The sequence below is a fragment of the Drosophila arizonae genome, chromosome 2, assembly GCF_054131065.1.
Source record: "Drosophila arizonae isolate 15081-1271.41 chromosome 2, UAZ_ARI_1.0, whole genome shotgun sequence".
Lineage (NCBI taxonomy): Eukaryota > Metazoa > Arthropoda > Insecta > Diptera > Drosophilidae > Drosophila > Drosophila arizonae.
In genome coordinates this window covers 13,084,917-13,109,527 of record NC_142922.1, presented here as the reverse complement: position 1 = coordinate 13,109,527, position 24,611 = coordinate 13,084,917, and the positions used below count along the sequence as shown (strand labels likewise).

Below are 24,611 nucleotides of genomic sequence, written 5' to 3'. Positions count from 1 at the left end.
GAGCATTTTTTAAATTAATTATACTGATTAATTGATTAATTATATTTCGATCTATATATATTTCTATTCCGTTTCATAGCCATAGAGCCCATTTCATTGACAGACTAAAAGTATGCCAGCAAAATTATTTATCTGAATATATGTATGTATGATACATGGTAAATATGTATATATATGTATTTACAATTGTACGTATCTATCTGTATGTATGTTGAAGTTGCAGGCAAATTGTATTTCAAACTAAAACTCGCCTCGCAGTGTTGGCGAAAATGTGGTGAAGTACAGACGCGTCCCTTCCGCTCGTTGGCGCGTTGTCGTTTGCGTTTTGTTTGTTGTAAGTGACACAACGTTGTTGTTGTTGTTGTTGCTATTACTCTTGCGGTTGCTGTTGTTGTTGCTGGTCTGGCTGCTGTTGCCAGGTAGTATATAGGTTTTCGTTTGGCTCAACTTTTGGCGTGCGCATTTTATTGTACTGTATTTAGGTTAAATTCGCGTTCGCGTGTGTGTTACAAAATGTTGGAAAGTGTGTGAAAAGTAAAACACATTAAAAAAGAAACACACACACACACACACACAGAGACACACACATGCTCAGACCTGAAATAAAAACAAAACAAAAACATTGCTATCGAATTGCTTTGTATTGTTTTGGTGACGTTGGAACCAGTTAAATGAAATCTGTGCGAAAAAGAAAGCGTTTTTGTTGAAAAAAAAAAAAATAAATAAACAACTCCCAAACAAATCAGCCCATTCGTATATGAATGAGTGTATGAGTTTTGTTTATAAATAGATTTTTTTTAAATATATATTTGTATAAATTTTGTGTATTCATATAACACGAATGATAAAGAAACGCTTACTCATGCACAAATGCACACATACATATAGCGAGACTTACACACTCACACACATCAGAGGAGTTTTCCCTCTGTCTCTGCTGCCAACCCTCTAGATGCAACCGTTGCAGACTTTGCATAGCCGTTTCATCTGCTCATCTGGCGTTTCCTGTGATGCCGCCTGGCAACAGCCAGACCAAGCTGAGCCACACATATGGACGCTACACAAACGAAAACAAAAACACAAGCAAAAGCAAAAGCACAAACAAAATCAGAGCCAAAAGGCACGACGCTTGGTGTTTTGAGCTCAGCTGGTCGCCGCCAAGGGGCAGCAGCAGCAGCAGCAGCACCTGAGTCCAAGTGTGCGAGTGCCGTTAAACGAGATCTGTCAGATACATTTGCATCAGTGTTAGCGAACCACACACATGAGCACGCACACACACACACACCTTGACAATAGTATCTGTATTGCCATACGAATAAATATCACAAAAAGAAATACACAAAGAAACTCATTCTCACACACACACGCCCATTGTGTATGTGTGTGTGTGTGCTTGAGCATTCAAATGTGTGTGTGCGCGTACCTGAGTAGCGCGATTCGCAAGCTAGTTGTCAGCTACCTGTTGATGCGACATGAGACTCTGAGGCCACTCGCTGCTGCTTGTGGTTTCGGCAATGCGAATCTCAGTGCAAATATCGTGCTTAGCCAATGCACACCTCGCCCGCCGCACTGTCTGCCGTCTGTTTTCCGCCGTCCGCATTGCACAAATGGCAGGTGCTAATTTACTTATCACAATTTTGATTTGATTAAATTTTATCTACTTACGGCGCACATGCAAGAGTACAACACACACACACATATTTCTCATCAAAAGGTTCTCTCTCAGCAGCAAAGCAAAAGGTGCGATAAGCACAGCCAGAGACAGAGACAGAGGCAGAGACAGAGCGACTGCGACGCAGCAACTTGGGGGAATGTTCAAGAAAACGCCAACTCGGTTTTATACCTGATCAGTTGAGCAGAGAAACGCGTCGTGAGCGCAACGTTGATATTCGTTTTGGCGTCGTTCACAGCAAACACGCGCGATTTTTCACGAGGCGTACGATACGCGTTCCCATTACCGCTCCCGCCCCCGCCCCTCGCTCATTTCCAATTGGATTTGATAGCCATACGTTACGATTGGCTTGGATTTATTTTCGTTTTGATATCAGCCTCTTGAAAATATATATTTATATGTATATATAAATTTATCTATATCATAAATATTGCCAACTCTTGACGTGAGGCTGGCCAACAGCCACGCGAGGCGTATACAAAACAACAACAAGACCAACAACAATAATAAAAATATTAATAATTATAGTAATAACCATTAAAATTATTATAGTAAAACTACAGTTGCTCGGTAGTCAAAGACATAGACCATAATAATCAAAGCGAGAGCAAGACACAATAAAAGTTGATCGAAAAGAATCGAGCAAAATTAGTGATAAAGTGAACCACAAACTGCGCCTAGAGCTATTCAGCGGGAAATCCCAAACCAAAGAACTGCAAGATTTTGACATCTTAATAAAATAAATAAATAAAACACACACACACACACAGAAAGGCAAAATGTTGAAAACAAAAACAAGCGACGATAAGCTGGATACGCTGCTCTCGAGATCTGCAGTGCCTATCATCGATCTGGCGCATTGCGGTAAGTGCGACTCACCCATGGCAATTAACCATGTACTTAAATTTACAATGCGCTCTAATCATCTCCTCGAAATTTGTTGTTGCTAAGCACGCTCCAGCAGCTCCAACAATGAATGGCTTGCCCTCTGACTCATTGCTCATTGCTGGATAATTAGCAACTGCTGTTGCGGTTGAGATTCTTTCGTAATGATCTCTGTATCTAGTAATTGCAGTTGCTAAATTTGTTCAACGCTTCTACTGATTGCAGTCAGGTTTATTTATTAACTTGAGCAACTGCCACCTGAAACCTCACAACAATTTATGCCGCATGTTAAGTCAATGTTAAAGTAACATAACAAAACAAAATATTTAACATCAATATTTTGTTTTGTTGGAATGACTAATCAACATTTTATTCATAAGTTTGCAAATGTTTATCAGAAGGCTTAGTGATAAAGGCGATAAAATAGTAAGTCACAAAACCTTTATGGGGCACTAAAGCGGCTTTAGCATGTTAATGGCTCACAATTATTTTTATGTCATGGCTGGTGAATTTTGATAGTCGGTGATTAATGTGGACAACAAATAACATATTATCTAGGAATATTATCATAAATATGTAGCACGTATATGATATACTATATCATCCAACGGCTATACAACTACTATAATTTGTGTATAAATTTAATGCCAGGAAATTTTTTTTTTTATCTTTTTTTGTGTTGATATTTTGTAATTACCAAAGAGGTTATAAATACATATTGCTATTGCTCAAATATATATCATGTATCAGTATTATATGTGGAGATAACGGACGGAGTGAATCGATGTCAGATGCCAGAATATATATACTTTATAGGGTCTATCACGCCTCCTTCTGCCTGTTATTTCCATTTCCAGAGTATAAAAATCAAATTAATCAAAGATTAATTGAAGAATTTCAAGCTGACATCTCAAGTGTTATTTGACAGATAGTGATATAAAATGATTTGACGCCTAATTGATGGAAGAAACTGACGCATATTTCGAGTCCCAATAAGAAAAATTATATACATAAATATGCTTTATATCTGGGTGTCACTTATTACAGGTGGATAGCACGCCAATTGGTATTGTTAACACATAAGTTATCTGTTCGATTTGAGCATGTATTTAGCACATTGGGTGCTGCCACGTCCAACGCATTCTTTGCTAGACAAATTGACAGCTTATGTGCTTGGGGGAGCTATACACGCAGCTCCCATCCGCGCCATGCCCAAGCGATGCCCAGTTGACCTTGGGCTTAGCACTTGACCTTCTCGCGACGTCGTTGTTTCCAAACATTTCAGCCATTGACCCCAAAAAAAAAAGCGAGTAAATAGTCAGTCGCAGCGCAGTTGTGTCAACGGAACTTAAATTGCTTTCGAGCTTGAGAGGTTTTTGAACTATGCATAAGACATATCAAGTAGTCCCCATAGTTTAGTCAATGCCAATGCAATCAAATTTAACTTCGTTCGAACTGTGCGGAAACTAAAACAAGCTGCATCACAATATTTACATTCAAGTTTTATTACGATTTGATTTGGGAAACTTGATTTCTTTGGTTTTTTTATTTGCATTTATATTTATATTTATTAAGCACTTGTTAAGGGTACCTAACTTTTGTCGTGCACTGTGTAACGCGTATGGAAAATATTTGTAATCCACTAAAACGTATATTGATTTAGGGGAGCTGAGCTTATATATCATGCAATCAACTTGCATATCAACTTCAAATATTTCCATACCTAAACAATCCCAATTATTGTTTTCAAAATTATTTTTGTTTACTCTTAAATCTCAATCAGCTTGCATTAAGTATTTTACTTATATGTATATTTGTTCATGGAGATGTAAATAAATAAATAATTCGTGCTATGTTTATATGGAAAAATCAATAAATGAAAAGTTTCTCATGGAAAGTTTTGCTATTTTTAAAATTAATTATTGGCTGTCGGAAGATTACAGCTTTATGATTCACCCAGCACATTTAGAATGCTCAAAATGTGTCGATTAAAGTCTTCGTTCAAACTTATCTTCTTATCAGATTGCTAGCGAGCGTATTTAGCTTTCGACTTGGCAGTCGTTGAATTGATTATTTTGTGTTGACATATTTATATAGTATATCTGAATGCGATTTTCACTGCATTTACTTACTGCCAGTGGGTAGGGGCTGGGAGGGCATTCGTTCGGTCGGACGGTCGTGCGGTCGTTCGGTCGGTGCAGTGGTTTGACAGCATTGTTCGAATTGTTGTTTAGACTGCTATATATTTACACAGTGCTCAAGACAAGCTGCGTAACAAACTGACAAACAAGCCCGCTGCTCGTTTCAAACGACGTCAGCGGAAAAGTGACGCATTTGGCAAGTGAATCCCCAGCTGCGTCACCAAGCCCGCGTCCACACTGTCCATTGTCAACTTAATTGAAACATGCGGCATCGTCACAACAGCTGAGTACCAGGCAAACACATCACAAGTAACAACCATAGCAACAACAACAACAGCAACAACAACGATAATATGAACAACAAACTGGTCGTTTTATTAACGCCGCGCTTCAAATCCAAATAAATCTAGCTTTAACCTGTATTCTTGATTAACTAAGCAACTTTATCTCTGTAGCCATTGGGCAGCTGTTGAATGAAATTTATTTCACTTCGGCCAATTGTTAAACAGCTGTTGGCAGAACTTTCGCATAAGCGAAGAAGGTTAATGTGCTGCACGATATGAGCAAATGATTTAGTTAATATAAAAAGACTTTCAGAACTGATCTAAATTTTTGAAAGTGAACTTTTTGAAAGCCCCTTATAGATATGCCTATTCATAGAAAGGTCTAGTTCGGATGTACTTGCTGAGCAATTCAAATAAATATTTTTAATGGGGTATTTATCATATGACAGCAGCAGAATGTTATCAGCAACGATAGATAAAATGTTGCAAACGCCTATAAAAAATAATGACAAAATGGTTTGTCCTTAAAAAAAAAAAAAAAAAAAAATCGCCAACGTGCAAAAAAATTTTAACAACTTTCGTATTTAGACATTTGGCTTCTCTGAAAGATAAAAAATTGCCTGGAATGCAATAACCATATGTTGCCTAACAGATGCCAAAATGTTATATCAATGCTGGACAAGACTTTGAAAGGCTTGGCATATCTGTCTGTGTCTTATCTAACAATCAAATACGTCAAAAATTCGATTTTATAATTTTGAAATGTTTGAAAATAGAATCTGTTTTTCGTTTTTAAATTGAAATAAATTTTATGTATTTCTTTTTCAAATTTTCTACGCAGAATATTCTTTATGCTCGCTGTGTTCAGCGTTTTTAAGCAAACACTTTAAATATTTATACGAAGTATCGATATTGGCTCTGAGCACCAAAGCGCTGTAGGAAATATTAAAAAATAATGCTCGAAATCCATTTGGTAGAGATTTGTTTTTTGCATTAATTAATTAAATAAATAATTGATCTAGCGATTCCTTTTTTTTTGCCATTATACATTTGATTTAGTTCATTTTTCAGTGAATCAAGGCATAATATTTCATATCATTTTTTTTACCCACTCTCGGCTATTTGGCCATCATTATTTCGACTAATTCAAACTTTTGTGTCCATTTAAATATTTTATAAGTATCGTCAGAGTTGTGTGTATGTGGTTTTCCCCCTCGACTGAATCGATTCTATTTAGCTGTGTGCAGACATTTGAGGGTATACATATAAAATTGCGCTGTATACAAGCATATATTTTTAATTAAATGCGTGTATTGAAAATAGACACGAAGCTAATCAATTTTTAGCTTTTCAATTGACCAAATGCCAGATACCCAGTAAAGTGGCACACATAAAATCAAATGAATCTATTCAGGTAAACTCTGCAGAGAAATATCTCATGCCAGAGTCATTAAGTATACAAACATATAATTATATATATATATAAATAGATGTATATACCCTTTACTAAAGCGGCCTGCAATGGGTATCTGTTAAAAACAGCCGGCGCGTTGCCAATAGAAATTCCGCAAATAACAAACAAAATAATCTGAGTGTGGAAAACAAAGCGAAACGCATCGACATTTGTTTATAGATCGAAGCGAATTGAAAGACCATAAATATCGAAAATGCTTATGGCATATAGCAATTTGTAAACACAAACAATTTGGCAACCGATCGAACTCTAATGCCAATCAAGTGTTTAGAAATAGAAATTCAAAGCCAGCTAAATCAAAAATCCTATTGCCTCATGTGGCAATGCGATGATCTTCAAGCGGCCTCCTGCCAAAAGCTCAGTGTTGTCTGTCGACTACCGACTGCTGACTCAATTAATTAGCCTCAATATAGATAAATTAGCAGCAAGTTAGCTACTAGCATGTGAGCTGTACGAAATTGTAAAATTGCAAACAGCCAACAGCCGCAAATTGAAAAGCGCCTACAATACAGTTGGCGCCTAATTGAAGTGCATGCAAACAACAAATGTCGGCCCCAATGACTGTGTCGCTGCCTGGTCTGTATATGTACTTATATACACATATATGTATGTGTGTATATACACTTCTGTACATCTAATCAAATGAAATCGAAAGGCGTCGTTACGCTTCAATTGATTCCATTCAACACGCTGCCTGCCTGACGACCTCTCGCATAGCTATCTCATCATCATGTAGTACATGAATGTAAGTCGAACTGAATAAAAGTTCCATGGAATGTACTAAAATGTACTACTGTACGTATTTGTCGCCTGGTGACAGAAATCTGTTTTCTGCCAAAGTGAGGCACGACACGCACTGATAACTCTGGCATACAACGTAATTACTATTAACCGTGAATTCTCCTGCTGCTTATCAGCTGAAAAACAGTGCGTCATGGTGTTGATTAGGGTGCTGTGGGGCTTACGTTAGGGGCTTAGGCCAGCTGGGTGGTCGAGCTGGTCGAGGTGGTTGGGCTGGATGGGCTGATTGGGCTGTTCGGGTTGTCGAGTGGGCGGGCGGCGGCGGCGCTGTGCGTTCAACTGAAATTGACAATTATTTATTTATAGATTGCTCATACGCCGTGTGCGCCAACGTGAACGTGTGGAAATATATTCTCAATTGTTAATATTCATTCATGGCGCTGAATGAGCAATTAGCATATTGCTGTATTACTCTCTCCCTATCTCTCTCTCTCTCCCACTCCCTATCTCAATTTCACTATCTGACTATATATATGTACATAGAAATTTTAAAATTCAAAATATCTCCTCATATCTGATTGCTGTTGTTTCTTTTGTTGTATAATGAGATAAGATTTAGCATTAACTTTGGACTCTAAGCTGCTGAACAGTGTTTGCTCGACTGCCTGAAGCTCTTGAGTTTATTCTCTTTATAAAGAATCCCCTCCACTTGATTTCCGCTCTCGAGTTTGCTCATTTTTATACCTTTTTGTCGGAGAAAACTTTTTTGTTACGTATTATGAGCGAGCTAGCTGAAAATATATATACTCTATACTCTCTCTATATGTACTATAAGTGGAGAGAGCTCATGTCATGTCATCCATCATTCATAAATTAAGGCAATCCTATACAGATTCTAGATTCTTTAAAGGCTTGACAGTCATCTCAAATATTCTAACTTTCCTCTCCTATAGAAATGTTCATATAATGTAATACATAATCGAGTATTTCTAAAATATTAAAGGGTATTGCTGATTCGACGTGCCGCAGATATCCGGTTGTTATGAAAGGCAGTTTTATTTTTCTCCATGATTTTCCGCCTGGAAAAACCAAGTCGCTGTCGCTGCAGCGGCATTGAAATTGATTGCATTTACCTTTATTGCATTTGCTCGTATTGCATTTGCCCGCATTGAGTGTGATGCATGAACTCAACTATTCGTTCGATTGCTTGAATCGCATTTATATTATATTGATTCCATTATGCCAGCCGTCAGCCTTTCGTTCGTTCTGTTTATCGCGCAGTAAGACTTAATTACAAATTCGAATTAGCGATTATTGTGCTGGCACGTGGATTGCTCGTTACTGGGCGTGTGGCACTTGGTAAATGTATTTATTGGGGCTCGTCATATAGTCCTAATACGTTTGAGTTTTTTTGTTCTTTAATGGGGGATCATAAAACCGTTGGCGATGTGCGAGAATTTTATTTATGGTTATTGTCAGCAGCTGGCCGAAGCTTTAGCTGTTATTGTTATTAGTTTTAAAAATTCTACGAAATTATTCACGCTAATCATCTAAAAATAAAGCCAACGAGTTTGTTCAGGGAAGTGCAATTTCGCCCCCAATTCGTACACGCTTTGAACTCATGATTCTAATGGGATTTGCACAATTACAGGTACCGAGGAGGTGCCCGTCAAATCGGTGGTGAATCGCGTGGGCCATCAGCTGCAGAAGGCCTTGTCCGAGAAGGGCATGGCTCTGCTGGTCAACCATGGCATCTCCGACGAAAAGGTGGCTACAATTCTTAGTTGCTTCAGTCATGCTTAATCTGACTCTGTCTGACTCTCTTTAGCTGAAAACGGCTTGGGACCATTTGGATGACTTTGTCGACCTGGAAGCGGATGTCAAGCAGCTCTACATACGCAGCGATGGCGACAATCACGGCTATGTGAGTCCGGGCAACGAGCGTTTCGATGGCAAAACACCGGAACTGCGACATGCATTCAACATTTGCACGCTGAATGTCCAGAATCTGCCGGAGGAGCCATTGCCCGGTTTTACGGATCATATAAGCGCACTGGCCAATGACTTTAAGGCCCTGGCCAGCTTTATACTGCAGGCGCTGGCCGTCTCGCTGGACATTCCGCCCACATTCTTCCTCGAAAAGCATTCACGCATGATGTCCGGCGATCACGACAACATGACCACTCTGCGCATGCTCTATTATCCGCCCATAGTGGACGACGAGCCTGGCCATGGCCAGAACGAGGTCATCAAGGGCCGTTGCCAGTACAGCTACCAGCGTTGCTTATCAGATCAGCCAGACTTCCGGCCCGAGCGCAATCCCCTGGAGGACGAAGCGGACAACGTGCAAACCAATGGCAAAGATGGCGAGATTGCCGAGCACAAGCTGCCCAACGGCGAGGTGATCCGCTGTGGCGCACACGTCGACTACGGCACCTTCACGCTGCTGGCGCAGGACTCTGAGGGCGGCCTGGAGGTGAAGCTGCCGGGCAGCGAAAAGTGGACTCGTGTGGGTCACTTGCCGGGTGCCATATTAGTCAACTGTGGCGAGATCTTGTCCATATGGACAAGGGAACGATATCCCGCACTGGTAAGCCAACAGCTCTGCACGAATATGCCAGCTCAATTAAATGAACTCTTTTGATTCCAATTGCAGCAACACCGCGTCGTCATACCCGAGCAGGAGCACATACGCTCCCGTGGGCGGCACTCGATTGCATTCTTCTGCCATCCAGACAATATTACAATGATATCTCCCAACGATCTGCCTCAAACCGATACCGAGCAGAACGCGACGTGTCTCAAACAGCGCAAGAAGTCCTTCAAGGCGGCGAAAGAGCGGTAAGCTTTGATCACACTCGTAATCTCGTTGCTTGTGAAATTTAACTAAACTTTGATTTCTTTTATGGGCCCGCTTTGTTTGGATTCATTTGCTGTTATCACACTGCGCCGGCCGTAAATCTATCAATATATATAAAGTGTGTACAACGCGTATCAGCTAATACAGAAAAAGTTTAAAGAAACTTACACCAATGGCAATCACTCGTAATGCCGTTGCGTCACGTAGTCGCCAGTCGCCAAGATCATCATCTCTACTCCTGCCACTCTGTCATCCTCTCATCAGCCTGTGGGGAGAGCTAACGTCGTACTTATATCAAAAGAGTTTTTAACATCGATAATACACTTGATGTTTTGAACTTTTTATTTTATTATTATATAATATACGATTGTAATTGCTTCATTTCTTTAGTTTGTATCATATGTATTTGATATACATACATAAATAATATTTATATACAAATACAATACATACACACAATGTTTTGCATTATCCGAGTATCAACATCAATTATACACTGAGAGAAACGCACGTTTTAACACATTTATCTTACAGCTAGGCGCTAGACACTTATTTTCAATACCTTCTCCTATGTTTATCTAAAACTCGACCATATCGCAATTCCCAAATTGACCGATGCTACTACACAACTGAGACCTACTCCTGCTGCTCCTGTAAACATTTACAAATTCTATATGTATTTGACTTTGACCTGATGTGGTAAGTTTCTCTGTTTGTTTGTTTGTTTGCTTTTTTACATGATTAAGATTTCTGTTTACAGTTTTCATTATTTCAACATTTTTCATTTGTTCTCATTTTTGTTTAATATAAATTCTTCATATACATATTCGGCTGTTTATCATCAATTCTGCACAATAAACACATTTAACAATTTTTTTTTTTTTATTTCTTTCCGTATTTGGTAATTATATTACTTTTTAATTTTTTTTATTTATTTATTTATTTTTTTTTTTTTTAATCTATGCTGCACGTAAGCTATTGGACATTTACGACTGCATTTGGCTTAGTTTTCTCTCTTCGTATTTTATTTCTTGATTTTTTTTTGTGTATGCTTCCATAGCGGTTGACACTGAGAGTATATAAGGGCAATGGGATAAGGAAATTCCCTTTAAAATTTGCCATGAATCAAACTCCAGCTGCCCGCGTAGCTGTGATAAACCAGCATGTGATCTTTGCAAAATTCTAGTTTAGCCTAAAATAATATTGATACTGGTAATGACAACGATAATGATAAGGGCATACAAATGCTAATAACTTAAAAAAAAAAAAAAAAAAAAACAGAAAAATATTTATATAGTTAACATAAGGCTTAACATAATTGTTTTTGAAAGCAAGGAAAAGTGTATGACAGTGCTTATCAATTGACTGACGGCGCGCATACTTTTTAGCTTTACTGTGATCGATTCACAGTGTATGTTAGTTGTGTGTGTGTATGTGTGTGTTTGCCATAACTCAGTTATTTGCCCTCATATTTGCACAAAATATTTTATTTATAACTGAAAGTCACATGCGCAACTGTCAGCTAACATGCCAACAAACAATAAGAATAATATTGTTGTGACAGTTGTTATTGTTGTTTCTATCATTGTTGTTGTTGTCTTTGTTATTGCTGCTATTAACCAGCTGATTCGATCAATAGAATAAGAATGAGCACACGCATGTTTTACCGTCTTTGCTCCACGCAATCGGCTTCGTCGTGGATTATGCAATTGCTCAGAGTATTGCATTAAATTCTCAGTTATGTGTCACTCAAAACGAGTTTTGTTTTTTGCTGTTGAAATCCATTTAGAGAACGCTTTTTTTTTTGCAGCGGATAACAGTTATCAGGGCCTGTGTTGGGTATTTTGAGAGACGGAAACAAACATCTGCACTTTTGCATGTGAATAATTAATGTACAGCGTTAGGTATACCCTCTACTCGAGCAAATTAATGATAATCGGGTAATAAACGCTGACTACTAAAACTGGACATTAATATAAGGGTTTTAGTGCTCGCTAATGTTTAGTCCCTCTCCCTTTCTCTCTTTGTGAAAAAGCTGTGTAAAGCTGATATCATAAGCACGTGAATCGACTTTTCAAATTTAAAGTGTTTGCCAATGCGCTTGAGCGTCGAGAGTCCTCCTACTTTGTCCAAAGCAAATATAGGGGCCAATGCGTTAAATTTAAGGTCAGCAGCAGCAGCAGCAGCAGCAGCAGCAGCAGCAGCAGCAGCAGCTGGTCTTCAAGAAATACGAAAGAGTTTTTGGAGAAATGGGATAATCAATAATTTTTTATATTATATAAAATATTTGCATATGCTATGGCACTAAGATTGCTTTTTCTTTTTCATGTAAAGTGAATATTAATAATAATAATACTGTTGTTGTAGGAAAAAGTAAAGCTGTAGGGGGAAAGATAACAAAGCTGCTGAGCGTTTGGAGACAATGTTTGAACAGACAGACAAAGGCAATAAATATAAGTCACAAGTAGTGAGAGCATACATATGTTTTCTTCTGTGTTTGGGTACATAAAGTTGAAGAGCTGAAAAACTTAAGAGAGCTTATTAGATGAGTAATTGTTTGCAGGCAAACAAAGAGACTTAATTGAAGTCATAAGTTGGAAGCGCAGCCGGATACTATAATACATAGCTTTACTTCTGTGTTAGGATAAAGGAGCTGCTAAGCTTAAGTAAGTAAATTTTAACTGCCATTTGCCATAAATTATAAAAACATTTCGTAAAATTTATATATATGCATAAATAATAATAAATAATGTCAGATTTAGGCAAGTGGAAATAAGTGGAAATTATATAATTGATAAACATCTGCTGTGGTTGATATATGCATAGTTACACAATACAATAGTTAGTCAATACTTAGTCAATAGTTAGTTAATAATAGCAGTTGACGGGCCAATTAAAAAAAATTAGCTGAAATTTGGCTGCAGTTTGGTAATTTGAAAATTGCAAATCATTGTTTACGAGTATAAATCAATTTAAAATAATATGTGTAATAGATAAATAGTTAAAGCAATATGTTTTTTTTTTTTGCACTTTTAATTGAATTGACACCATTCAATTAGTCAGAGTTTGAATTTATTGCAAACATTTATTTAGTTGACGTTCGATTTAATTTTTTAACGAAATAACAGGTCGAATGGGTGGCTCTATGTTTAATCAAAGTGTCAAAGTTAAATAAAATAAATATTGACTAAAGTATTCAAACAGGCACGCGGACAGCAGAGAAGAGGACGGCAGGGGTGGATGGGAGACTCATTTGTCTATTGCGTTGAGCCGTTAATCTGGCGCTTTAGATAATGACAATGATTTGCCAAAGATATATATATATATATATATATATATATATATATATATATATATATATATATATATATATATATATATATATACACGATATATAAGTGGGTATATACATTTGAATGTACATGCATTAAATCTATATAACACACCAACAGCAATCTGATATTTAAGGCAAACAAAGCGAGTTTTTGATAAGCCTAACTGTGTAAATAATTGCTTTGCTTGGTCTAAGCGAACGCGACTGCCAGTTGAAAATGAAAGCCAAGCGAGAAGGAGAGCCGCAAGAGAAATGAAATGAAGTTCACCACCTTCTTAAATTTTTGTTGATAATCTAAAATATATATAGATAAGATTGTCTGGGCATTGCAAATATTTTTCGATATAGAAGTGAAAAATACAAAATAAAATATAAATAGATTACTAAAACCCAAAATAATACAAACAATAAAATTAAATCCAAAAAATAATATAAAATATTTAAAATACCTATTTTCTGTATAAAATAAAAAAATAATATATTTTAGCAGGTGAGCAAAAATAAAATGATAGAAATTTTAATGTTTTCTAATTTCTTTTATAAATTGTATATGCCTACAAAAATATTTTATTATTTAAAATAATCATTAAAAAAATATAAAATTAATAATAAAATAATTTAAAAAAAAAATTATAAAATGAATTTATAAATTTTTTGATTACATATATAAAAAAGAATATTAGTACAACTATAAGAAATTAATTATTTTTATGTATATACATAATTTTATGTTTAAGATATGAAGTATACGAGTGTATACGTAAATTGATAGAAAAACTTGCTGTAGAAAAAAATTGCAATTAAATTAATATTTGCAAATTGCTTAAGAAACGAGTTGTTAAACGGAATGTAAATAGCCTGCAGTAGAGTATCGACAGTTGTCTGCCGTCTGGTACTTATATACTTAACTGCTAAAGGTTTACTAATTTAGTATTTGAGCGCTACTATTCTACAACAATTAACTAATGCGCTCAAAAATGCGACATGCTCAAATATATATATATATATATATATATATATATATGTATATATATTTTTTAACAGCTTTGTTTTGATGAGACTTTAAGTCACACTTTATATATATATTTGTTTTTGTCAGAGACTACAAGTACAGTGGCTAATAGACCCAGTGGATATGTTACTCATACAAATATGGTATTGTATACATATATATATATATATATGTATGTAGTACTTATGTATATATCTATATATTTAGTACATGCACTATCCCGATTTCCGTATATTTAAGCTTCACTTGGGAACAGTTAGTTAACATCATGTACTGTTAGAAGACATTCTTCGCTTATCTAATTCATTTTACACGTATGTATCAATATTTATGGGACATCAAATAGCAATACGTATATCAAACATTCAATACACTATGTATGTATGTATATATATATATATATATATTTATTTATATATATTTATATTAAATAGGTAGGTAAACTATATATAAACACTGCACTAAATGCCAATCAAATGTTGCTTTTGAAATCGTTGCTGGCAATTCTAGGAATTTGCAATTCTCTTCTTTCAATGGTATTGCCCAACAATTTTGCTTTAAATTCAATTTGTAAATATTTCAATTTGTTGTCTTTATTGTACGTGTTCATATTTTATATTTCATATTCCTTTTAGTTTATATGTATATATCTATATATATATATATATTTGCACATTAATTTTTCTTTTGTTTTGTTTTGTTTTGTTTTCTTTTGAAGGCTCAATTTTTACTGTGGGATTGTCGTGTTCGTTTCGAACCCATTTTTACTGTAGCTTAGCGTGGTCATAGTTTTCGGGCATAGATTAGTAAAACATATACGGAATACCTATTTGCCTTTAGGCATGGATTGGGTTGAGCATCTGCACACGCACACACTTAGCTGAAGAAGAGCTGATAGAGCGAATAGGGCTCAAATGCTTTAATTAGTGTAGAGCGGATGCAGCTGCAGCGGATCCCCGCCGGTCGTTGTGGGCGTGCCAGCCGCATACTGTCGAGCACGCATCACGTTCATCTGTATCTCCGACGAGGCCGTCGAGTTCATACAGTTGGGCAGCTCAGCGGATCCGTTCCGGGCACCATTGGCTCTCCTCTGGCCGCCGCCTATACCGTGGCCGCCTCCAGCTGCCCGGAAACTGGTGCGACAATTGATGAGCGCATTGGGGCAACAGCTCTGCAGGAGAAAAAATAGAAAAACAGAAAAAGACAACGGGCACATATATAAACAAGAGCCAAATGAGTGTAAATAGGCGTAGAGAGAATGCTAGCTACGTAGTCAAAGGTTAGGCAGTATTTAAACGACGTCGGGGACAGACACAGCGAGCGAGATAAATAGATAGACAGAGAGACAAAGTTGCACATACTTGGAGGTTGGGGGCTGAGGCTGTGTGGGGCGTGTTCTGTTGTGGCTGTGGTCGGCTGGGCACATGTCTTTGGCAAGTTTATTTGCGGAAAACAAACGACAAAAAATAAAAAAATGCAAAAATACGAAAATAAAAAAAAAGGGAAAATTCCAAGTGAAATACAAAATAAAATGGCGCATTCATTTAACAAGTAGGACTCCCCGTGTGGATGTGAGTGCGAGTGTGTGCGATGTTAAAGAGTAGTCTGTGAAATACAGAAAAAAAGGGAATGAAACAAAGCCCACATTTTACCCAAAACAAACTCGGAGCATCAAAATATGCGCATTCGTAAGTGTTTGTTGTTGTTTGTGTGGCGACCGTTTCGTAACAGGTGCTCTGTGTGGGCAATGTGTGTGTGTGTGTGAAAGAGTATGATACATACACACTCACATTTGGATATGTACATATTATGTATGATATACTTATATCAGCCAAAAGCTTTTCAATTTGAATATTACATTTTTGTTTGCATGTTTTTGTTTTAATATTTTATTTTTTATTTTGGCATTCTTAGCATTTGTTGAGCGTTAGGCAACGTTTTAGAAGGGCAAAAGCCAGCTGTGCATGGAAAAGATGAATAGATGAGATTAAAGATAGAGAGATAGAAAACCAATTTACATTATATGTAAGTATGTACATTAGATACGTCCGAGAAACTGATAGAGATATATGTATATATATATATGGAATTGCTTTAAGAGAGATAGAAGACAGTTGAGAGAGCAGAGGGGCATACATAGATAGCTCAGGCAAGCAGGTCGTGCATAGAAATCTTCATCAGGCATTATCTAATTTCGCAGCAATGAAAAAATGTGGCAAGGACATGACAAGCAATAGCTGTTGCAATTGCAGTTGCAGTTGCAGTTGACAGTTTAAAGTTGGCTGTCGACTCAGTCAGCTAATATGTATGCTACGTATTAGTTTTAGTTGCTCAAGCTACAGCTAAGTGGCACTAGTTGCCAATGCAGCTCAAAGTAAACTCATATAGCTACCAAAGTATGCGCAGTCTGGCTTAAGTCTCTCTGAATGCTGGCGCTGTATAGTTGCAGTTGCAGTTGCAGCTGTGTTTATTGTTGTTGCTGTTGCTGCTGCCGTTGCACTTGTGCTTCCCATTGCTGCCGTAGCTGATTTTCACTAAGTTTGGGCGAGGGGCGAAAGACGAACGGCGAGCGGCATTTGGGTATTTCGTTCGAAGGTTGATTTAAAAGCAATATGTATTGATAAGAGGTCTTACTTGACTATGGCCAACTAACACAGAGCTCCCGACCAATCAATATATAAATAGGACCAATTGCCCCCACCCCAGTGAGCTTACCTTGAGCGTCTTTTTGAAAGCGGCCCTGAAATCGCGATTGAAATATGCATAAATTATTGGATTCAGCGCCGAGTTGAAATAGCCAATCCAGAACAATATGCCGACCACGATTCGCGGTGTTTTGCAGCTGTCGCAGAGAGTGAATGTGATGTACCTGAAAGGGGAATAAATATATTGTAGATATAATTATAAATCTAATAAGAAAATTTAAGACTTTCCGCTCACTGCCCTTAAAGCAAAATAAGTTTCGAGAAACAAAATAATAAAGTTGGAAAGTAAAAGTTTATATAAAAAGAAAACTTGGCAGACGTAAATTAAAACGGCAGCAATATGTGCCCTTTGACCTTTGATAGCACATCTATTAGACGAATTCCTAGTAAAATTTCGTTGCCATCTGCAGCGACTTTCAATATAATTATTATTTATATAATTATTCGTGAAAGTTATTATTTCATACTGTATTATTCTATATTAAACAGAAATAATTTATATTCTGTTCGCAGAGGCAGCAGCCCGGATCAAACAACGGCTTTCCACTTACACAGAAAGACACTCAGAGGGCCTTTAATATGCATAGTGTATTCTTAGTTCCTTTCTTTTATCTTTCAAGTTATTAAGTAACCTTGCCCTGCCAATGGCCAGTTAGCTTATAATTGCGAACTCATAAAGCCGAACCGAGCAACTTTTCTTGGCAACTTTTGCTTTGCTACTTTTCTTGACTTGGCTAAGAAGAAAGCGAGAAAAAAAAACGTTGCATAAGTTTAGGCGAAACAGAAAAAGCAACACAGTTTTAGAGTCGCATAACCTGAGGCAATGAGCACATAAATTAAAAATGTGAGTTGCAGGTGTAATTGCTGATTAGAAAGAGCTGTAGAGGACTTCGCATGAGGCTCGATATTTAAATTGCTTGTTTCTTTATGTATATATGTATGTATTTGTATTTGGGAAATCTTCGCAAGCTGCTGACATCCGGTACGCACCATAAGAAGAAGGGCAGCCAGCAGAGCAGAAAGGCGCTCATTATGATGCCCAGTGTGCGGGCTGCCTTCCGCTCGCGTCTCATTGTCGTTATGGTTGACTGCTCCACCTGTATGCTGGGCCGCGGCTTGGGTATTTGGCTAATCTGCAGGTGCTTCTCCAGCAGCAGGGCGGCTACTTTGGATCTGCGTGGAGCATGTAATTAGCGTGAATTGCGGCAAACAAATTAATTGGTTTACCTGTACACCAGACGCTCCTGCCGGTCGGCCTCCTGGTAAATGCGATAGTACATGGACAGCATGACGATTCCCGGTATCCAAAAGCTCATCGACGAGCTCACAATGGCGTAGGCCTTGTTCACTTTGAACTCACATATCTGCAATTCAATTAGATTACGGTACGCCCATTGTTATTGAGTGCGGCAATTGAAATTCAAACGGTGTAATTTCATCAAATAAATCACATTAAATACATGGTTAAGCTCATAAAATAAAACAACGGCGGCAAATTGATGGGGCTGCCAACAGCCAGCAGCCGTCAGCCATAAGCACTAGAATGTATGTGATATGTGATAATATGCAAAGTGCAGTCAATTAACTGTAAATGCAACTGCAACTGCGAGTGCAACTGGAATGGCACAGACAATGGTAAAATTTGTGGCAACGTTGCGTATGCGTAATACGATTATTGTACTGAAGCGAGAGCAATAAAAAGCGAAGCAATTATGGCATGCATTAAAGCTATGATATGACAGGCTGCCACGCCCCCAGGCACTTAACGTTGTCTCAAGGCCATCTAATCAGATTTATGTGAGAGTTGACGCGGTGCTGTCGCCGTCAGTTATGAAAAACAACAACAACAACAAAATCAGCAACAACAACCACCCACAACAACAGCAACATCAACAAGCACAATGACAACCACATTAAGTTAAACTAATTAAAGCTCAACTTGAATGCCTAATGTATGCAAAGGGCTTTCAATGAGTCGACGCTTTGTGTGAAGTCGAAAATTATGCACAGGCGGCACAATCCCTGGCAGAGGCAGAGGCAGAGGCAGAGGCAGTGACAGAAGGAAAGGCAGAGGCAAGGCAGAGGAAAGGCGCTGGCACTGGCATTGGCACTGGCTCATACCCAAGCTCAAGCACAAGCCCAAGACAGCAGGACCAGGCACCGCAAACGCAAATATAATTACATTTATTTATACATTAGCATTTGTATTGCGCAATAACAACGCACAGCAACAACATCAGCAGCTGGCAACAGTTGTTAGGCAGACGCCGCTGCAGCAGCAGCAGCAGCAGAAGGGGCAGCAGGAGCAGCGCCAGGTATTGAGCCACGTTCATTTCACGTTCATGGCGCTGCTTGAAAACTTAACAAATATGTTAGCTGGTCCAGGACGTGCTCATGTCGCAAAATGGCCAATAAAGCAGACCCGGTAATAAATATGCCAACTGAGCACCTAAAAAGGCGTAAAAACACCACAGATGCCTTTGCCCCCCACCCCCCATAAATCAATTTTCCTTGCAGCGACTCCTAGTCTCCTAGTCTAAGCTAACAGAGCTGGACGCCGTGTCGTGCCGTGTCTGGCGTGTAAATGTTATTTGAGTTGAATGTGAAACATTTGTGAGGCAAATAGAGTTACGCTCGACTGAACCAGGTCCAGGTTCAGCTCATTTATAACTAAATACTCTGGCAGACAAGGATTAGAAGTGCTTTCAAATGAAATAGATATGCTAAAATAGTAGCTGAATTCCTGAACTGTCATTGATAAAGTGGTAAAAGAATATGGTAAGATTATAGTTGAATTGGATTCACAAGTTTTGAACATTGCTACGAGATTGCTAGAGCACTTTCATGAGACCCTTGATTACTCCTACGTGGGGCTATATTCCATTTTGTATTGTAATAACATACGCCGTATTGGCGAAGGAAGGCCCCTACTGGAGCTACTAGCTACTGTGAGTCTTTTATCTTAACTTACTTTTAATTTAAAATTAAGTGTAATAAATAAATAAAATAAATCATAAATATGCTATACTCTCATATATCTACTACTGCGACTGGGGAGCTCAACAGCCAATGCTGCGTCTAGCATTGCAAGAAATTGACTCAAGAGATTCGCATTTTAAGAGATTTAGTGCTAGAAAGGAGAAACTAACAATCGTTTGATTGGTGCAAATGCACTTGAGTCGAAAGATCTAAAAGCTACCTAGATTGATTATACATATACATTGTCTTTTGCTCTCACTTTCTGCGAATTCATCGATAGGATCTAAATGGAATAAATGAATATACTAATGGATTAAGTCGTTTTCTTGTGATAGAATAAATTCTGAAATATTCCTGTTAACTCAACAGATGCCAAGTCATTTTTTTTTACTAAACATACATTTATTATTAAGGGTTTCATTCAGAAGAGAGCTTAAAAACAATGACGGAGAAAAATATTAAAAGAATTGTGCAAGAGATGAATAGAAAAACACTAGAAAAGAGTATGAGAGTGAATTAATTGGCATGCGTTGAGAGGATGGCTGGGATGAAGCGGAGATAAAAAAGTATAAATTATAGACTTACGTAATGGAAGTATGCGATATGGCAAAAGTGCAAGTTGGACTCTTATAAGTATGCAGATGGAAGGAGAAGAAGTGTTAATGGTAAATGAACTTGCAAGAGCATGAGAAGATTCTATTCATATGTTTCAGGGGATTCATATAATTTTCAATTATAAATTCCACTATCTTGCCACCGTCTATATAAAGTTGTGATGTAAATGTCAATATTTAGCTTGTGGTATTACTCAAAATATATGTATGTATATATGTGTATATCTCTATGTATGTCCAACTACCTGATTAACTATTTAGTATTAAGCTGCTGCGCGTTGTCTCGTGTTAAGGAGATTTGGGCACGTGCTCAGCTCTAGTCTGGGATCTAAACCAAAGTCAATGTGCCAGCTTCACTTGCAGCTGTTGGCACGAATTTATGGCACACCTTGTGGCCAATGTGTGGTAGAGGCAAGCAAACTGCATGTCTGGCATGCCAGCCTCTGGCAAACACGCACACACACATGCAGACACACGCCCACACGCACACATAGATAGTAGAAACTGTTGAAATGTTGAATTGTGATGCAGTTGAAAATTAAGAAAATATATTGTCAGCTTACATGGGGATTGGACTTGAGATATTTCCAGTTCTCGTTCGTGGTGTACCAGCCCGAGCAGATGGGTAGGAACGAGAGCAGCGCCGGTGATAGCCAGACCATTAGGAGCATGATAAAGACCCGACGATGCGTCATTATGAGTGGATAGTCCAGTGGCTGGACTATGGCATAGTACCTGAAATGAGATGAGAATAATTTGGCGAATGTCTGCCAAATGATATTTAACTAATTGCCGCCTCACCTGTCCACCGAAATGCAGCACAGATGCATGATGCTGGCGGTGGAGAAGTAGACATCGAAACTGTTCCAGATATCGCACATTACCGACCCGAACATCCATCTGCCAGATATCTCGACGGAAGCATTGAAAGTCATTGCACAAAGCGCAACGAGCATGTCGGCCACCGCCAGTGAAACCACAAAATAGTTGGTAATGATGCTGTAAATGAGAGACGAGCATGACTAACTTCAGCAGCGGATGCCAGCGGGAAATGTTGACAAATTGTTGAAAACTTTTGCAAATCATCAGCCTGGCGCAATGCACATTTATGTCAGTATTATACACATGCACAGCTTATCGGCTTAATAGCTCGTCTGTGTGGCTATGAGGCAGAAACTTCTGCTCGCACATACACACACACACACATATGTAGGCAACATGCGAGTGCAGTCGGAGTTTAATGCATTAATTGATAATATGCTTTATTTGCGCCGGAATGCCACAAACTCTTCCCACAGACTCCAGGCTCAACTCAATTACGCACACATGGCGTATGCGCAACTCTAAAACTCATTGCAGCTTTAATGGGCAGAACTTGAAGCGAGAGGCAATTACATTTTCATATCTCACAATTTACACTAGGCCAATGAACCAGCTTCACGTTCAAACCGGCACAAACTTAATTACAACCCACAGGAACCAGCCGCAGCCGTGATGCCAGAATTCGGAAGGCAGGGATGGCTGAGTGCATGGAGGGTGAGTGCGGGACGAGGGCAGTGCCATGGCAAGTAACGGACAGTTGTTGGCAAGCCTTAACCACCACAGAAATGTGCCAGGCCAGGCATAAGGCAAAACATCAGCGTCAACAACAGAACTGAAAATATAAGTAGCAAAGAGAGGCGTCGCTTTAAATCCGATTAAAACCCAAGAGGAGACGAGGGCAGCCCAGAAGAGTTGCAAACGGAGCCATGTCGATTCCGATAGATGACAAGTTTAATTAGATTTATGAGCTTGTCAGAGCTTCAGAGCTTCAGCACTTTAACGTGGCTCTTTAAAATGCCAAAGTACACACTGTTATTGGCCATTAGCCAAACACAGACATTGATGGGGAAACTTGTTATGACTGTCAACGTCAACTAGCTTAGAGCCTGCTCATATTTTGCTTTCATATTGAGTTTATTGTTGATAATTTGTGAACTGTGAATGGCTTCATACCAGAGGCAAGACTGCAACAAAGTAAACTGTATTGAATGGTGAAAGTAATTTGTTTTAAGCTGCTAAACAATTATTTATAGAAATTTTCTTATAATGAATTGCTAAGATTATAGACAATAATGACAAAGGATTAGGCTTTGCTTGATTAGTATAAAGTATTTCATATATATTTAATAATAATTAGTGAATTTAGGCATAAATTCTGTAGCGCAGTCAGACCACGATGGTAATTAGAATATATTGGGGTGCGTTCTATCTTGGCGCTGCACATAACTTATATGGACTTATTTCGACAAGCTGAACTTTTAGTTGGCTCCACCTTAATGGGCTGTGCGAAAGTTGGTTCAATTAGTGGACCGGATATTAAGTCAGCCGGGCGCGCACGCACAATCGTCCATCTATTTGGGAAAGGCTGAGCTACGAGCGGAGTCCGACACAGGTGGGGGCTGAGTTAAATGAGGCTCAAATTATCGCATGAAAATTTGCTTAATGCGAGCCTTGAGTTGGACACACACCTGAGATTTGCACAGACGCTCACACACACACGCACACACTCACACATTTACACTGGCGAGAGGATAAAGTAGGAATGCATGTCAAGCATAATTAGGCCTAATTTGCCATAATGATTTAAACTGCGCAGCGGCGCAAAACAGTTGAAATGGGTCATAGGCACAGCATCAGGGAAGATACAAATTTTTATGCAGCTAGCAATAATAGTCATTCGGGAGCTTCGTTACCTTCATTCAGTTCCTACACCAGCATTTCGCCTGGCAACAGCATTTACGCAGCTTCGCAGGCTACGAAAGTTAAATGAGCCCCTTAAATGTCAGGTGGCTGTCTGTCTCTCTGTCTGTTTCTCTGTCTGTCTGCTTGGGCTGTCGCCAAGGTGAGCGTTTTCCTGGGCTGCTTTAAAAGGTTTATGCCTTGACATTGAGCGCCCTAAGGCTTCTTGTGTGGGCGTGGTTGTGAGCGTGACCGTTCAGTGGGTATGCGGGTGTGAGTGTGACTGTGAGTGTGTGTGCGCTTTATGTAGCTTAAATGCCAGCCAAATACAGCATATGAATTTGCGCCTGAAACACGTACGAAATTATGAAGAACTGTCGTAACCCACACATTCACACACTTACACATACACACACACACAGGGTGACATCTTCAACTGTATGAGAGAGTGTTGAGTAAGTATTGTTGTTAAAATACCCTGATCTCAATAAATGAGGAGATGTGAGTGTATGATGCGTAGTTTATGTGTTAAAAATATTTTATAATTATTTAAATATTTGTTTATTTATTATACATTAGTATTGATACTTTCTTCGACTTCGATTTTGTAAATATAATTTTTTAGTTTTCCTTATTTTCCATACTAGAAATACACATATACATTTAAATTTATATTATCGTATATTATACGTAGAATGAAATTTTAAATTTTCTACAATTATTCAAATAATAAATAAAATCAATAACTAAATTTTGTAGAATTATTTACACGCTGCTTATGTAAAGTCTACTGCATTTAGCGAAACTCTTAGTCGTCTACACTCTCCTCTTATTTATTGGGGCTTTTTGGAGCTGCCAAAAAAAAAAAAAAAAAAAAAAAACCAAATGTATATGGACCGTCGTAAATAAAATGCCAAACCCGGCAACGTCTGTCTGAGCGCCCTTTTAAGAAGGCCACAATATTTAAATGCGTTCATCTTATTAACATATTCGATGTAATTACGCACGTTTTCGACATTTGACAGTGCCGCACAGAAGTATGCCAACGGGTGGGCGGTTCAGTTATAAAGCAGACACCAGCCCAGTCAGCCAGCATATGGGTAAGGGCAATGGGAATGGCATGGGAATGGTAATGGGTGCGAGCCATAGCAGAAAAGTTGACAAATTTCTTGACACGCAACGCAACGCA

The 24,611-nt window shown here is 38.3% G+C and overlaps 2 protein-coding genes across 8 annotated transcripts in view; one reads left to right on the top strand and one right to left on the bottom strand.

Annotated features, from left to right (window-relative positions):
* The first annotated feature begins 189 nt into the window (after positions 1 to 189).
* Positions 190 to 10,528, top strand: LOC108608767 (uncharacterized). Of its 7 annotated transcripts, none has more exons than XM_089476411.1 (6): positions 247 to 334; positions 2,225 to 2,536; positions 8,849 to 8,964; positions 9,026 to 9,787; positions 9,854 to 10,038; positions 10,177 to 10,528. In XM_089476411.1, the coding sequence occupies exons 2-6, from the start codon at positions 2,452 to 2,454 to the stop codon at positions 10,244 to 10,246; spliced, it is 1,218 nt and encodes a 405-aa protein (XP_089332537.1). In that variant the 5' UTR covers positions 247 to 334; positions 2,225 to 2,451; the 3' UTR covers positions 10,247 to 10,528. The 7 variants fall into 7 exon arrangements, with proteins under 7 accessions (XP_089332536.1, XP_089332537.1, XP_089332538.1 ...); XM_089476412.1 differs by having other exon boundaries at positions 263 to 334; positions 2,201 to 2,536; XM_089476414.1 differs by having other exon boundaries at positions 279 to 419.
* Positions 2,225 to 24,611, bottom strand: part of Octbeta1R (Octopamine beta1 receptor) — a 42,555-nt gene continuing 20,168 nt past the window's right edge. Inside the window, exons 3-8 of the mRNA XM_018000314.2 lie at positions 21,503 to 21,700; positions 21,265 to 21,436; positions 18,336 to 18,472; positions 18,099 to 18,281; positions 17,119 to 17,272; positions 2,225 to 15,574 (exon numbers count right to left, since the gene is read on the bottom strand). Of these exons, the coding sequence (XP_017855803.1) occupies positions 15,323 to 15,574; positions 17,119 to 17,272; positions 18,099 to 18,281; positions 18,336 to 18,472; positions 21,265 to 21,436; positions 21,503 to 21,700 (1,096 nt within the window). The 3' untranslated portion in view covers positions 2,225 to 15,322. The remainder of the gene's footprint in view (positions 15,575 to 17,118; positions 17,273 to 18,098; positions 18,282 to 18,335; positions 18,473 to 21,264; positions 21,437 to 21,502; positions 21,701 to 24,611) is intronic.